The 17,574-nt window shown below is 32.2% G+C and overlaps 1 protein-coding gene across 7 annotated transcripts in view; it reads right to left on the minus strand.

Moving 5' to 3' along the window:
* The window catches only part of LOC117180885 (obscurin), a 250,331-nt gene that overhangs the window by 162,759 nt on the left and 69,998 nt on the right, over positions 1–17,574 (minus strand). For 5 of the 7 annotated variants that reach the window (XM_033373461.1, XM_033373455.1, XM_033373456.1 and 2 more), the window contains exon 1: positions 2,288–7,997. The exons of the other annotated variants lie outside the window; for them this stretch is intronic. In XM_033373461.1, the coding sequence (XP_033229352.1) occupies positions 2,288–6,943 (4,656 nt within the window). In that variant the 5' untranslated portion in view covers positions 6,944–7,997. Of the gene's footprint in view, positions 1–2,287; positions 7,998–17,574 lie in introns of those variants that run through there. 7 annotated transcript variants of the gene reach the window in all.

Consider the following 17,574-nt stretch of genomic DNA (forward strand, 5'->3'; position numbering starts at 1 on the left):
ACAAACATTAAAAAGATTCCAAAAGATTTCAGAAAGATTAAAAATATTTTAACAAAATTCACAAAGATGTACAACCATTTAACAAAAATTCAAGATATTCGAAAAGATTTCACATAGATTTAAAAAAATTTCGAAGTTTAAAAAAACTTTCAGTGTTTTAAAAATGTTTCAATTTATTTTAAATATTTTACAAAGATTTAAAAGATTTCAAAAAGATACAAAATATTTCAATAGAATTTACAAAGATATATCATTCCATAAAAATTGAAACGATTCCAAAATGCTCAAAAAGATTTAACAAAGATTCTAAGAAATTTGAAAAGTTTTCTACAGATTTCAGAGCTCTAAAACGGTTTCAAAAGATTGCAAATATTTCACAAAAATATTAAAGATTTCAGAATGATATAAAACATTTTGACAAAATTCACAAAGATATCTTATAATTTCACGAAAATGAAAAAGGTTCCAAAAGATTTCAAAAGATTTTATAAAGATTCCATCCAAAAGATTTGAAAACATTTTAGGAATCTCAAAAGATTCCAAAGATTTAAAAAGGTTTCAGAAGACTCAAAATATTTCACAAAGATTTGAAAGATTTCAAAAAGATTTAGAAGATTTCAAACAATTTCACAGAAGATTCTAACATGGTTTCAAGATTTAATAAAGATTTTAAAGAATCTACAAAAGTGTCCAATAGATTTCACAAAGATTTCGAAAATTTCATCAATATTTTAAAAGATTTAAAAAGATTTTAGAAGATTTGAGAGTAGGTTGGATTAAAAACGCTAAAATTAATCGAATTGAGAGAAGATGAAAAATGTGTAGTTTAGCCTCCAAAAAAGTGAAAAGTTCTTTAAATCGGTTAATATCCTTTGTTCTTCTATATTTTAAAATTCAAGTTTTTCAAATTTACACAAAATAAATCTCGAATAATAAAAAATTAGAAACTAAAAAAAATTTCTTGTTCAATTTCCGTTTTTTTTTAAATGGACGTAAAACATGTTTTTTTTGTCCATTCACACGTACACATTTTGGAAAAAGTTGAATACTTCGAATAAATAGGATTTTTTTTTATTTTGAAAAATTGAAATTTTTCAATAAAAAGAGAAAACAGGAGATATGAACTAATTTTTTTCTCTTGTCAAATGCCAAATCACACTTTTTTCTCCTGACGCTCAAAGAATTTGATTCATTTTTGCATTTAAAAAAAGATTTCCAAAAATTTCAGATTACAATGATTTCACAAATATTTCAAAAGATTTTAAAGTTTCCAAAATTGTGGATTGGTTTTCTTTATATGTACAGTTTTCAAAAAATTCAGAAAGATTTCTAAAATTTTAATAACTGTACAAATATTCTAAAAGATTTCTCAATATTTAAAAGAGTTTACAAACATTTCAGACAAGTTTTAAAGATTTAAAATAAATTCAGCAAGATTTCAAAAGGTTTTACAAGAAAATGGTATTATAATTATATTATTTACATCGTTTGATCTAAAGGGGAAAAATGTAACGGTTGGCTTTCGAAAAAAGTGAAATTGTTTTTTGAATTTTATGAATATCCTTTGTTCTATTTTTTGAATTAAAAAATTCAATTTTCTCGGAAATTATAGCAAATTTTTTATATGTACTGTTTTTAAAGTATCTGCAACTTGGACCAAAGAAATATTGTATCATTTTGCTTTTTAGGACAAAAATTTGTTGTGACTTAGATATAAAAAATTCAACATAGCTTTTAAACAAGTAAGGATTTTTGTACATTTTTTAAAATTAGAATTTCCAAATTAAAAATAGGACAGTAGATATCAACTGATTTCAAAATTATTTTTCTGTACTTCTGTCGGATTTCAGCCCACACATTGTTTTCCTTCAGTTGAAACTATTTGATTCATTTTAGCATTCCAAAAATATTTTAGAAGATTTTCAAGATACTAAAAATTCGAAATGGTTCCAAAAGTTCTAAATGATTTCACAAAGATTTCACAAATGATTGTACACCATATTTCAGAGGTGATCAACACTTTAGCTTCACTATGCAAATTTCCAATTCGTAGTAAAGTACTAAAATATTAATGAGAGTTTAAAATAAATGCGACTGAAAATTCCAATCCTTTTTTTTTTAAATTCATCGAATTTTCAGGTTTTCTAGAATTTTTTCAAAATTCCATGCCTTCTGCAGGCCTCGCAGGTCTTGTAGCCACCCTGAATTTTTTAACTCTCACAGTGCACAATGGCTTAACACAGTCCGTAATGGATTCTCGATTTTTTAGAAAAGTTTTCAAAATTACCCTTTCGCTACTGTTTTCACGATGAAGACTACAAAGTCTCCGGTAACTGGGTGTATTTTCTCGGCTATCCACGCATCCAATCAATTTATCAGACCTGGATAAAGTAACGCCGATGCTATCTAGCCTCTCCAAATTCTCCATCGTCGACTCGTCGAAGCTACTTGTAGTCGTAATGGGAATTGGCCCATTGAACGTAGACATCATCTCATTATCGAAATCCTCTTCCTTCGCAACAGGACAGCAGTACATGGAAAAACGATGGGCAGCCGGTTTTTTCATCCTTAGAGCCGAATAGACATTGAGAGGTTCAAAATGATGAATGCCATCTTCATCTAAAACTGTGTAAGCAACTTCTCCAGTCAGGACACTTCTTGCAGCTTCCCTGGGTACAACACACTGAAAGCCTTGCTTCAGAATCATGAAAATCGATGAAGTTTTGTGACTTCTTCTCATCAAAAAGTCTTCAATAGCGAGGCTATTTTCAGCATGTAAGAGTGAAGTAGGAACATCTATAGATGACTGAAGAGGTCCTTCTTCAGGAACTATCATCAGCGCTGCACTTTCTCGTACCAAAGTTCTCAACACAGGGTCTGATCTTGCTAATTCTGGATCACTGCAAAGATCTCCGAGAGCAGATACAAATTGAGGCCTTTCTCCTGCTAATTTTCTCATCACCGTTAGCCTTTTTAAAATATCAAGAGTAAATTTATCACCAGCCAAAACCCTAGTCGATTTTTCATCACTGAGCACTGCCAACAGGCTGCTGGCCGTTGACGTCATACCTAAAGCTCTCGCCAAACCAACCGCTTGAAGTAGCATATCTCTTACTTTTGTTCCCTCATCATTCAATAATTCCTTGACTCGGAGTTCACTCGATTCTCGAACAGCTTGAACTATAGCTTTATGAACCGTCTCAGCTGCTTCCTTTTCTGTTTCCACTCCAGCAACATCTCGAGAAACATTCTTCAGGACACGAGAAATTAATCCTGGATCTCCTTTTGATACAGTTCTAAAGGCAGAGCCAACCAAGTCACTGCCATGCTCTTCTTCTAGAACTTGTGAGAGTTTTTCGAGGACCATTTCATCCTTTATCGATGAGTTGGTCAAGGTGGATTTCAGGATATCTACTTTGCTGTAGTTGGACTCTGCTAAGTCAGCCAAAACCCCACTACACAAGCAACTTCGGTTTCGGGGAATAAGTAGAATTCGGAGTACCTCGTCGACTGAATGATCAAAGTTGACAGAGTGTTGTCTTAGAAGAACGTTGAAAGCCTCACTGATTGAAGATAAAACAATGTCCTGTCCGTTTTCTACTTTGTCTGTCGTTTTGTCGTTTGTGAGAGTTACCACTGCTGCTGAAATTGCTGCTTTAACAGCCAAGTGTAGCCATTCATCTTCACCGTTCCTTTCTTTTTCAGAGGTACCATTCACTGGAACCGATGAACCTCCATTTGTAACTTTTTCTATTCCATTTTTCTGTGTGTGACTTTGATTCTTCTGTTGACTCTGATTATTCTCGTTCAATTGATTTTGCAAAATCTGCTGACATTGCTGTTGAACAATATTCTTGGCCAGTTGTGCAACAGTCGACACAACCTGTGCCATTTTGACAGCCGAGCTTCCTCTAAGTCCCAGATTCTCTGCGATTACAAGAGCCTGTTCAAGAGTAACAGCTTTCGGATCTATATCCACATCCACATTTGGTAAATCCGTTTGAACATTTCTCCCCACAGACATACCAGCTTTAGACAACTCTTGCAACATCCTCGAATCAATACTTGATTCCCCATGATGTTGTGAGGATGCATTAAAGTGTAAATGTTGAGGTCTCAGCAAACCTAGTTCCTCTGGAGTCACCTCAAACCCTTGAACCGAAAATTCCAATTCTCCTTCAGGCGTGTCTGTCAAATCTGGAGCAACAAATCTGGGACCTTCCTCCGTCTGAACGATTTGCCCAGGTACAAAAATCACTCCCAATTCGTTGGATTCAACCACACGTCCTGGTACAAATCTTGGACCGTCTAGCGTATCGACCACCTGACCAGGGACAAACCTAGAACCTTCATCTTCTGTGGATATAACTTGGCCGGGAATAAATGTTGGTCCGGCCTTGGTCTCAACTATCTGACCTGGAACGAATCTTGGCCCGTCTGCCGTTTCTACTGTTTGGCCCGGAACAAACTTTGTTCCGGTTCGGGTCTCCACCATCTGACCTGGTACGAATTTAGGTCCACTGCTCGTATCAACTACTTGGCCAGGAACGAATTGCTCACCTTTCTCTGTCATCACTATCTGACCCGGGAGAAATCCTTCCTCAGTCATCACTCCAGGAACAAATCGAGGTCCGTCTTTTCCACCTCGAACCAACTGACCTGGCACTATCCTTTTCCCTTCTGGAAACTTTTTGACACTTTCTGGGATGAACTCTACTCCTTTGTCTGTCTGGACCATGTGACCAAAACTCTCTTGTTGTTGGAAACGGGACATTGCACTGGCAGTTTTGGGATCGATTGCTATTCCCACTGAAGTAGGTTCCAGGTAGATGACTTCGTTGATGTTTCTGGCTGCTGCAAACTGGAAACCTTCCTTAGTAATTGTCGTCAATCCAGGTACGAACCTTTCTCCGTCAGGTGTTTTTACTATTTGTCCTTCAACGAATTTCATACCTTGAGGTGTGTTCATTGTTGTACCGGGTACGAATTTCAATCCTCGCTCTGATTCTACCGTGATTCCAGGGACGAAGCAAGCGTCACCTGATTCCTTAATGACATTTTGACCAGGCACAAAACGAGCTTCTTCAGTTGTTAGCATCGTTTGACCTGGAACAAATTGTGAATCTCCAGTTAATGTCAACAGACACTGTCCAGGAACAAACTCCCAGGAATCTCGGATCTGAACACTTTGTCCAGGAACAAAGAGCTGATCCCCATTTTTATCTGTGACAGTTTGACCTGGCATGAACTTAGTACCATCCGGTGTCAGGATAGATTGTCCAGGTACGAAGTTACCATCACCTGTGACTTGACCTGCCACGAACTTTGGACCTTCCTTTGTCAAAACAGTTTGACCCGGCACAAATTTGGCCCCATCATTGGCATGAATCGTCTGGCCTTGTATAAACGCTTCTCCATCTTTAGTAGCTAAGGTCTGTCCGGCTACGAAAACCGATGTACTCTTTCCACCTTCTTCAGAAATATTCACAATCTGACCAGGAATTAGTATCGGCCCATCTGGTGTCTGAACTGTGAACCCAGGGACAAAAGTATTACCCCTTGGTGTCTGCAAAGTCTGCCCAGGTACGAATATTGGACCCGTTGGTGTTTGAATCGTCTGTCCAGCGATGAACCTCTTGGCTGAATTAATGTCTAATTTTAAGCCTCTCACTTTGTGCACTTCTGCATTTTCTCCTTTAACAACGTTCTGCACCAACGTAGGGATTTCTTCCACCGTGGGAAAAATTTCTAGAGCTTCTTGGCCAGCTGCTACAAATTTAGCATCAACATTCTTTGTCGCTTCAAGATCCTGCGATGGAATGTTCTTCAAGGCTATCTGGACCTCAGCATCCGGTTCCACTGTTAAAGGTGCAAAGGGCTGAACAACCGAAATTGCCTCAAATCCGCCGGTTTTTTCAGCAATTGGTATGCTTATCGAACCTAATTTAGTTTGTGTCAAATCAATCAGTTCAGGTGTAACTTTCACAGGTTCCGGCATTTTATTCACAACTGGAAGACCTTTAGCCACTATACCATCCTTGCCAAAAGTAGTCCAATCACAAGACTGATCCAAGGGTTTTATTAAATCCCTCCACTCGCCAGAAGACATCACTAAACTTCCTCTAGACCTCGCATGACCAATATCTACATGCTTCCAGTCTACTAATTTCTCATCCCTCTCTTCCTTGATACTTCTTAACTTCAGCTGCTTCGCTGTCTTCAGTTCCTCTTCCTCGGCAGCTTTCTCCTTTTCTTCAAATATCTTCTTTGCGTAATTCAAACCAGCTTGCCGCTTCCTTTTCTTCTTTTTTGCCTCCGTTTCCAGTCTCTGCCTTTCCTTAACAACATCTTCTCTGGGACCAAACCCATTATACAAATCTTCCAAGTCCTTAAAATCCTTGAAATCGACAGACACATTTTTACCCTGTTTCAGTCTTAAGAACACTGTATCGCAATCCCTTGAAAGCATCACATCTCTAACGTCACCGTCTCTAACTGCAGCTTCCAGGCGTGCAGGAAAAACAAGACTGCATCTTCTTTCCTCAACAGTGTAGACGAAATTACACTTTTCCTCTTCAGGAGATGTTTGTTTTGAATTGAGCAATTCTCTCAGAGCTTTTTGTTGCTCGCCTTCTCCTTCCAACACTGGAAAAATGTATCGATAATCTTTCATCACAACATGTTTCTTCTTCTCGCTGAGAATCAAACCTGCGGTGTAGTGGTGCGGACCCAATCCAGAGGAAGTGGTGATTTTACATTTTGTATTGTCATGTGTGTGGACGCCTAAGAGAACGGGAATGTAATGGTGAGTCGGTAAACCATAGGATTTACCGGTAATGCGACAAAAACGTTTGGCATCTGCAGGGCTGATTGGTGGCAGAAGCGGAAAGTAGTTAGGCTTGGGGAGGCCCCTACTCCTCCCCGTAATCCTGCAATAAGACATCTTACTCTCTCAATGCTATTTGACTTAAATACTTAAGAGTAGACTGTCATTTAAACATCTTCTAAGTTATCTTCTCACTGTTGAAGATACTAATCGTAGAAAAAACCTTCTTTAACCGTAAACGAATCCTTAAATTTAGAACGTCATTTTCAATACTTTTAAAACACAAGATCACAGATTGTATACATTTTAGTAAAACGTGGTGTTAGTAACTTTCACTGCATAACTTCCGCTATCACTTTTATGGTTGGAAGAGTTCTTTTTCGTTCATGACTCGTGACAAAGGGTGGTTGCTTTTCTTTCACTTGGAGGAGTATATTTATTTTTGCTTTCAAGTTGCTTGCGGAATTCCATTGGAGTGCACACGTTCATCTGGTAGCTGGCCAATTCCCAAATTTTCCGCGCGAAAAAATGTCAAATGGTTCCCGGTTATTGTGATGGTTTGAAGAATTACTCCAAGATGATGCTTTATCAGAAATCTCGTCGGTTCTGTTTGCCAGATGTTGCCTCGGCTGAATTCAAGGAAATATTATGTCTGATCTCGCAGGGCCAAAATTACATTTCATCCTGACACTTTAATGGAAACTCTTAAATCTGCGGAGTGATTCAGAATTTATTATCCACGTGGTGTCTATATGTGAATCTTTATTCTGAGAAGTTCCACCAATTACATAGTTCCATGGTATCAGTTTGCAATCTTCCAGGCTTCTAAGGTAATTTTAAATAATAAAAAAAGTTGTTGCTTTAAAAAAGGGAAATGTTTTTCTTGTTCAAAGTGAATGAGATCAGAATTATGGACCCGTCGATTTACATCTATCAATACAGAATTTCGGATTTGTTTCAGAAACTTCAGGAAGAATTGGTTTGATTTTATCGAATTTTTTGCCAATCAGTTGGAGTAGTCCATTTCGCCTACGTTAGCACACCATTCACGTCTTATTTATTTTGTTTATTTTTTGTTTATTTTTTTTATTTTGCAGTCGCGGCTGCTACGATTTCAACAAATTCATTCCTCGGCGATGCATTCTCTCATGGTCTCGAATGTATTGCGATACGCGGCGAACGCCAGACTACTAGATGTACGAAGTGGCTAAAGAGCCGTTTGCGTGGCGAGTCTCACTCCCCACGACCAGAAATAGCTACCCTTCTTACTTCTCCAATACAACTTTAGAACCGAATACAAATTCGGTTGTACGCAAGTTAAGACGAGTTTGCGTATATCATTTAGTTTCGGTAAAAAGATTAGAAATTCGAGGAAGATGCTGAAGTGGCATTAAGTTCCCAGTGGGCACAAGCGTTAAAGAACATCTTTAGAACGTCTTGAAAATGTCCTAAGTCAGTTCATATAACGTTCCATTAACATACAATGTTCCAGAGACGTTTTAAAGACGTAATTGGAACATAAAACGTTTTAAGAACATTATTTGGCCTGACTTAGGACAGTTTTTAAAACGTTCGAATGACTTCTTTTCACTTGTACGTCCCAAAAACGTTTTTAGGACGTTCCAATTACGTTCTAAAATGTTGTGCCCACTGGGTTATCATCGGATCGATGAAGAGGCAAGGATCCAATTAGGGTTCCTAATGAATTTTTTTTTGGATCTTATTCTACAATACAGGAAATTCTTTATCAGGTCATCATGTGACCTTCAAATTTTGTTCGTTTTGAAAAGGAATTTCCAAACGAACAAAATGTTAAAACCGAGAAAAAATATTTGATAAAAAATTATGTCATTCTTCTACTAAAATTGAAGCTATTTATCAAAAAGAGATGTAATATTTTAATTAAAATTATACCAAATACAAACAATAGGTGTATTACATGCCCAGTACTAAATTCTGTAATAAAAATTATATTATTATAACAGAATCTAAATTATCTTCAAATTGAATAAAGAGTGTCAAAATGAATCTAAATAAATTCAAAAATGTTTGCTGATATCAGAAGGTAAAATTGAAACTAAATAATGAAATTAAATTTAACCGCATGGATGGTGAATAATTTTATAAAACTACATAATACCTTTTATCCAGAAAAGCGCTTCCATAAAGAGATAACAGAAAAATCATAAATGTTATTTCATAATCGAAAACGGATCTAAGTATTATAAAAGCAAACTAAATTTGTTGGTAAACGTCAATATGAAAGCAGGTTAAATAAAAAAGTTCTCAAAACAAAAATATTTTAAAAATTTCCAAGAAAATTATACAAAAATAAACACAGATTGGAAACTGTTTTTATTTCCCCGAAAAATTAAAAAAGAATATGCATCATGGAAAAGGGATCTCTCTGGGAAATTAACTTAGATCCCTTTTCCTCTCTCTGAAATGTTTTTGTTATATTTATTAACATTTACTAAAATTTTAAACTATCTATCTGCATAATAATTACAATTGGTGTAAATAATTTACTGTTTTGAATTTTTCTCAAAATTAAAAATTTAGTGGTTAGGTGCCTTTTTCACAAACAGCTTCACTTAAAAAATAGTTTGTTTTTAAATTTTAAAAATTGATACATTCTTTTTAAAGGAAAGCCTGTAGTACTTATTTTTTATATTCGATGAAATCATCAATCATGCGCTACATGCACGTGTAGATTTTCGTTTTGAGGGTAAAAATAATTGGAAATAAATAGTTGAATTAAAAAATATATTTTTCAGTCAAGGAAGAAATTGATTTTTTTCAAAATTTTATTTGTTTTTGACGTAACGTACATATAACATGTCTAGGATTGTTGAAGAGATTCAAAAAGATTTTGAAAGATTTCTGATATAAGGTATCTAGAAAATTTTTAAGAAAGTTTTTTATTTTTTAGGATTTTATCAAATTTTACAATAAAATTTAAAAATGCAATAAAAACAATCAAATCAGTACAAAATCTTAAAGACAAGAGTATCATAAATTCATGATGTCACTTTTAAATATACAAAAGCACGAGCCAGAATCCTAAACGATTGAAGCGAAGCATGTGAGAAAACAACTAGACCGTATCGAAAATTCTCATAAATTCGCACCCTGTTTTTGTGACACGATTTTTAAAACATTGTTTCAATTCGGCGAATCATCGTCCAAATCTTTATTTTATTTTCATCTTGATACCACGTTTCTAATTCTATTTCGAAATCCTAAAGTAAAAATTTCAGTGATGTTATCAAAGTCCTTATCCAGTTGTCTGTCATATTTTCATAAATTAAAATTAAACATTAAAAAAAGGGTTTCTTGATAAATAAATTTATTTCATTTATTTATTAAAAATACATTAATCAAATATATTTACCAAAGGAAAAACTTTTAATGTTTGTATCTATCATAAATTATTGTTTGAATTCAAAATATCAATAATTGTATAAAAAAATGCATCAAAAAGGAAATTTAGCATAGCACCTACGCCACAAACAAAAAAGTAAATTTCTTCCTAAATTCGAGAATCTTATAATGTTGGAATTTTTTAGTTTGGATAATTTATAATCCCGAAAAATAAAATTTCCAAACAGTTTGTAATATTAACGAAATGGAAAATTCTCGATTTGATCCAAAATAACAAAAAATGTTCTCAAAATTCAAATTGAAAAAATTTTTAAATTTAAAGAATAATTATAGGAAGATTTAAACATTTACAATTTTGTTATATGATAAAAATATTTGATCTTTGTGCGTGAAATAAATGAATAATTTTTTTTTTAAACAATGTTCCTAATTGGTTAAATACGGAAATTTTCTAATTCGGATATTTTCTAATTCTAAAATATTCTATCGGGAATTTTATTATTTGGGAATTTTTTAATTCGGTACTCCTGTATTTCGGCACTTTATGATTTTGGAAATTTTTTGTTCGGAGATTTTGAAATTCAGTAATATTATGAACTGTCTGGAATTTTCCAATTTGGTATTTTTATATTTCGGCAATTTTATAATTTCGTTTGTTTCATAATTTCGGGAATTTTATTATTCAGAAATTTTCCAATTCAGAAATTTTATAGTGTCGGCAATTTTATTTTTTGGGATTTTTCAATCGCCTTTCCTTCGATGTAAAATTTTCGAAAAAGAAAATATTTGAAATAGAAAATTCCGGAAATTGTATAATAAACTGAATATAAAAATTCCCCATTTAAAAATTCTCAAAAGATCAAATTCCGGCCAGTTTATAATATTACTGAACTTTTAAATTTCCAAATTATAAAATTCTCGACAGCAAATTTTTCAATTATTAAATATGTCAGATTTACTGTTTTTTCCAATTCTCCACATTAGAAAATTCCCGAATTTAAACATGGAGAACATTGTTATTTAATCAATATTATTTATTTATTATATATAAAATAATAAAATATTCTGTTTGAAAAAAATTAGATACTGTTCAATGTTTGTTGTAAATTAAAAATAGTAATAATTGGAAAAAATCTCCCAATTTTTTGCAATGCTTAAATTTGATAATTTGTTCGTTTCAGGAATTTTTCCATATCAGATATTTTATATTTCGACAATTTTCTGTCCGAAATTTTATTATCTGGAAATTTTTTAATTTGGTAATATTATAAACTATCGGAGATTTTATTATTCAAGAATTTTGCAAGCTGGGATTTTTATATTTCGGTAATTTCATAATTTTCATAATTTTCTTTTCCGAATATTTTCTTTTTCAGGAATTTTACAGTGCTGGGATATTTCTTTTTGGGATTTTGCAGTCATACCATTTTAAAATTGATATTTCTTTCAATTATTCTTATCTGAGAAAAAAACTATATTATTTTTAATTTTGTTCAGATTTTTAGAAAAAATGTCTGTCATGCTGCAATATTCCGGTCTTCAGTTTCGATTTTCTTGGAACAGAATAATTTTTGGGTCAGAAATTTTTTATTTTCATTCACCATTCACATATCTCGGAAGAAAGATTTTCATTTTGTAAAAAATTGACATTTTTTAATTCTCTATCCAAAGCCAATGTTGAAAACCCATGAAAATTTTATTTCGAAATTCTTAGTTGATTTTTTCGAAGCTGGCTAACTTTTTTACATAAAACTTTCTTTACTCGTATTCAGAAACTTATTATCTCGGAAGTATGAATTTTTTATTTTTAAAATGAAAATTGAATTTTGTATCGCATTCCGCGGTCAAGCCTGCTCCAAGTTTAAGTTAATCTTACCTTTGAGATTAATAACTTCTACATCTATATCCTTGAAACAGGATAACTTTTTTTGATCAAAATTTGCTGATCTTAATACAACAATGCATCAGCTTCGGAGTAGACATTTGTATTATCCTTAAGGAGTTATTTCGATTTTACAGAATGTTTTCTTGCTCTTTTGAAACATTGTCATTTCTTTGGTTTATCTAGTTCTGCACTAAACAAATAATTTAAAAAATTCAAACATGTAATACTTGATGTATCAACCAAAAAAATTTTTTTCTTTCATATAAAAAATATAGGATTTGCAGAAAAATTGTTAATTGTTGAACGAAAAAAGATTTTTCAGTCAAGAAAAGAAAATTTCAACCAAATTCTCGATTTATCAAGCCAAAAGACGAATTTCCTACAAAACAGTTAAATTTTCAACCCGTTATAGAAATTGTCAACAAAAAATTTAATTTTCAATTAAGTAGTTAAATTTTCAAGGAAATAGATACATTTTCAAACAAAGAGATGAATTTTCAACTAAAATGATGAACCTTCAACCAAAAATAAATTAAGTTTCAAGTGACACAGACAAATTTTCTAAAAACAAGTTGACTTTTAATTAAAAAGAACTTAATTAAAAAAGTTTGAATTTTCATGCCCTACAGACAAATTTCATCAAAATAGTTAATTTAGATTTTTCAAATAAAAAGAATTGTTTGTCAAGAAAGAACAAAAATTTCAATAAAACTGTTCAATTTTCAAGCTAAAAAGACGCGTTTGCTACAAAATATTTGGATTTTTAACCCAAAATTGAAGCATTTCAATTTCTAACGTTAAACTTTGTATTCTTTAATTTCAAACGGATTCATAATCGTGTTGTAAAATCAATAATTGTTCTCTTTTTATTATTTAAAGTACAGATCAATGTTTAAAATCGTTAAGCAATTTATCTTTATAGTTGATCGAATAGACCGTTTTTTATTAATAATTATGAATTTCAAACGCTTTTAATTGGTTAAGTCTTCAAAACTGCATTTTAGAATTCTTTAAATAAAAAATTTACTTTAAAAAACGAAGATCAAAGTAAAAAAATGTAAAGGTAAAAGATTTTAGAATTACGCATTGTAAAACGAAAGCTATCATAATTGAAAAAGCTAACAATTTAACTTGAAATTTTAGAAAGTGAAAATCGAATCTATTGTAAATTTGTAAATTATAACTTTAAAAAAGATACAAGATTATAGAGAATAATTTTTTTAGTTGCATTATATCATGAAGTCGTATGTAATTTGTGATAATTCAAGTGATTGGTTTAATTTTTTCTTCTAAAATGAAGAATTCTTGTGACACGCATGCTTGTCTACTAACATACAAATTTTATATTTGCAAAGCTATCGTCGAAAAATTTTGTTGTTCATCAAAAAATTCATGTTTGGCCCTTATCTAATTGTCATTCTTATATCTTCATATTAAATACACTGGCACCTGGTATGAAGAAAGATTTCGGGCATGGTCTGCACTGGCCTTGATCTTAAGTCTAAGGAATCCAAACGTAAACAGGCATGGCTGCGTGAATAATTTTGGTTGGATTTGGACGCATGGCGCAACCTGATGCAACTAATGTGCTGAGAGTGCGGCGTATATTCTGTTTGTTACGCTTGATTGAGCAACACCTATTTTTCGGTTTCGCGCTCCCTGAATCACTAAAATGCGGAGGCCATCAATTCTAGGAATACCGTAAATCCTATATTTCTAATTCCAGGTTCCAGTGTAACAGAGCCAACAAGTTTAGAGTAACGTTATGCAAGTTTAATTTAGGAAGTCTTATTGAGAAACGTTTTGTCTGCGCACGTCTTTAATTTTGATTTAGGAGCCGAAAGTGTGAAAATTATCAAATTTTTGGCAAATAAAGCAAATGTGATACGTTGTTCAGTGTTTAAAAACGTTTTAAAGAGCAACTGAAACTTTCATAAAGGTAATTTATGAAGCTATTAGATTCTAAGATTCTCAGTCGATTGACGATCTTATTGGCACAAACACGCGATTTGGATGAACTGCCAAAGTCTACATTTTCCGAATACTTCAAAAGATTTCTCTTTTCATTATTGACTGATGTCTTAATTAATTAGATAGTACAAGTTAAAGAATAAGTGCCAATAAGTGATTATCAGTTGATTATCGTTAATAATATAAATTTATTTGAAAATATTTTATAATTGTACAAGCAGTACATTATTTTTTATTTTCAACAAACCTTTAATTTGTTTAAATAATCATTTTCCCACAAGTTTTGTAAAAAAAGACAAGAATATAGTGTTTAAATGTCAATTTCATGAATAATTGACATTTTTTATTTTAACCCTTTAATGCCGAAAATGCCCCTTTGGGTACACCACTCTTTCTGCAATTATAACTCATGCAATTCAAGGCATAACAAATTTAGAGATACATATTTTTGAAGCTTAAGATCTCTTCTTTCCGATGGTGTGTATGAAAATGTGATTAAATTTGGATAATTATGGAAAAATATCGTTTGAACAAAAAAAAAAAACACGATTTTTTCTCATTTTTTTTTTAATAAAATCGAGTTTTCCGAGATCAATTTTTTATCTTAGTGTGTTCAAAATGTAGAGGCACATATTTTTGAAGCTTAAGATCTCTTTTTTCCGATGGTGTGCATGAACATGTGATAAAATTTGGTTAATTATGGAAAAATATCGTTTAAACAAACAAAAAAAAACACGATTTTTTCTAATTTTTTTTTATTTCCCGAAAGTTTTACATTATTTTTTTGATTTTGCAATTTTTCCCTTTTTGAAAAATTAAAAAATTGCTCCAAAAATTCTAAAAAAATTCAGGTGATTTTGTGTTCGATTCTAGCAACTTTTTTGTGATAACTTTTGCTTTAAGCTCCTGGTTCTTAAGAAAAAAAATCTCAAGTCATCATTGAAAATTTACATGATCAAGAATGATGACTTGTGAATTTTTTTCTTGGGAACCATGGAGAATAGACATAAGGAGATCAAACTAATGGAAATGAAAATGAACACTTTTCTGTTGCTAGAAGTACGCACACACACACATGTTCAAAATCACACTTACGTATAGTTCAAAACTTCCCGAGCGTGGCATGCGAACTGCACTTAAAAAATATGGCTGCCGATGTAAACGGGATTCAAATTGAAATAAATAATGGTTGAACAATTAATAGTTTGTGAATAAAGGCAAGGATGTTAAAATTAAAAATCGCTGCATAAAAGCGAAAGTTTCCAATAAGTGTGGTTTCAAGTGTAGTGTACAAGACTTTCAGAGTGGTGTAAGTTGTATGTTTATTGTTGTCGTTACGAACGCGTCGAATACTTGTCGCACACATAGTGTTGGTAAAAATAATTTGATATTTTCATAAACATACTACCTAGCTTTTCTATGGCGAATAATGTTTTATTCCACAAATATTTCACAAAATTCTGTCTGATTATTGATTATTTATTTGTTCAAGCGACCTGTCAAAACAAAAGAATGGAGACGGCCATATATTTTTTAAGTGCGGTTGGCACGCCACGTTTGGAAAGTTTTGAACTACACGTAAGTGTGATTTTACACATGTGTGTGTGCGTACTTTTGGCAACAGAAAAGTGACCGTTTTTGGTGAAGTTCATGCATTACAGATTGGTCTCCTTATATCTATTCTTCATGTTGGGAACCATGGGCTTATAGCAAAAATAATTAGGAATAAAAAGTTGTTAGAATCGAACGGAAACTTCACCTGATTTTTTAAAAGAATTTTCGGATCAATTTTTAGAATTTTCAGAAATTCAAAAATTTCGAAATCATTAATGTTTTCGCAAACTTTTTTGGTAATTAACGAGCCATTTTGAACACACTAAGATACAAAATTTATCTCGGAACCAGTGATGCCAATGTTGGCACCCTATGCTACTGCGCGTGCGTTAGGGCCGTGCGCTGGTTGGCCACACTTGGCGTGCAATTCAAAATTACTTTAAAAACAATTCTTGCAATTTAAATAAATAATTATTTAAAAATGCACAGGGAATGTATATAAATTGGGTAACTTATTATTTCAGGCAAAAAACTGAAAACACATTTATTCTATAAATAACTGTTTCTTTTAATCTAATTCCAAAGATTAACTTATATTTTACAAAAAATTTAATTTAGAAATAAATTTCTTGTAAAGTGATTAAAAATAATTATTTATAATGTTTTTAATATTTTTTATTTATTTTTCTGGGAATTCATATGACAATATAACTTATAAGTACCTAAATTGTCACAACCGCATTGTGGTTATGATTCAAGTCAAAACCTTCTCGAAGGCACCACTACTGAATCACTTGCAAAGAGAATGTGAAGAGGAATTCCAGCGCTAATCTAGTTTGAATCAAAACTATAATGCAGTAGTCACAATTTATGTATTTATAGGTTATATAATTATATGAATTCCCAAAAAAAAACATATAGAATATTAAAAACATTATAAATAATTACTTTTAATCACTTTACAAGAAATTTATTTTTAAATTAAATTTTTTGTAAAATATAAGTTAATCTTTGGAATTCAAGTAAAAGAAACTGTTATTTGTAGAATAAATGTGTTTTCAGTTTTTTTGCCTGAAATAATAAGTTACACAATTCATATACATTATTGTACATTTTTAAATAATTATTTATGTAAATTACAAGAATTATTTTTAAAATAATTTTGCATTCACACCATTACGTGCTCTTGGACCGCCCACTTATGCGCTCGCAAACTTGTATACACGAGCGCAGAGTTAAAAGTGGAGACAATGATTACTCTTGTAGCTCTCTGCAAACTTCACATCCATATAATTCTTTTATTTATAGAAATGTCTTATTTATATAAATGAATGCACTTCTTCTAGGTTTATGAAGATTCATAGTTTATAGCAGGCTACTGAAATAATAATATTGCTATCCTAGAAAGACTTGAGGTACAATAGGTCAGGTACCCAGGTATACACATGATGAAGTTGCAGTTACGCAGCGGTCAGTGGTCAGTGATATTCGTAGATTCATCAGAGAATGATGCATCGAGTCCACCTGAGTTTTAATTTTATGTCTTATAAAACTATTATCGGCATCAAATATGGACGTTTTAGGTGAAAAAGGTGAAAGAAACAAGTGAGTTCAATTGTTCATTTTGCAAGCAACAGTTTACGCGAATATTTAATTTGCGAAGACAGACTAGTGCACAGTAATAAACAGCAGCATTTTACTTGTTCAGTGTAAGTACATTATTTTTGAAGAACTAACTTAAGTATTAAAAGTTATTATTTAATCATACAATTTTCATTATAATGAAATACATTACATCATAATATTATCATTAATCGGAATAATAAGAACTGTATTTCTTCCAAGAAATGTCGAAAATTCTATCAGAGAGAAATAGAGAGTCAAAGTGCATTCGAAATATCAGTTGACAGAAACATGGCGCCCCCTATTCGCCTGTATACCCGTGATGGTCATT

Source organism: Belonocnema kinseyi, chromosome 9 (genome assembly GCF_010883055.1).
Source record: "Belonocnema kinseyi isolate 2016_QV_RU_SX_M_011 chromosome 9, B_treatae_v1, whole genome shotgun sequence".
NCBI lineage: Eukaryota > Metazoa > Arthropoda > Insecta > Hymenoptera > Cynipidae > Belonocnema > Belonocnema kinseyi.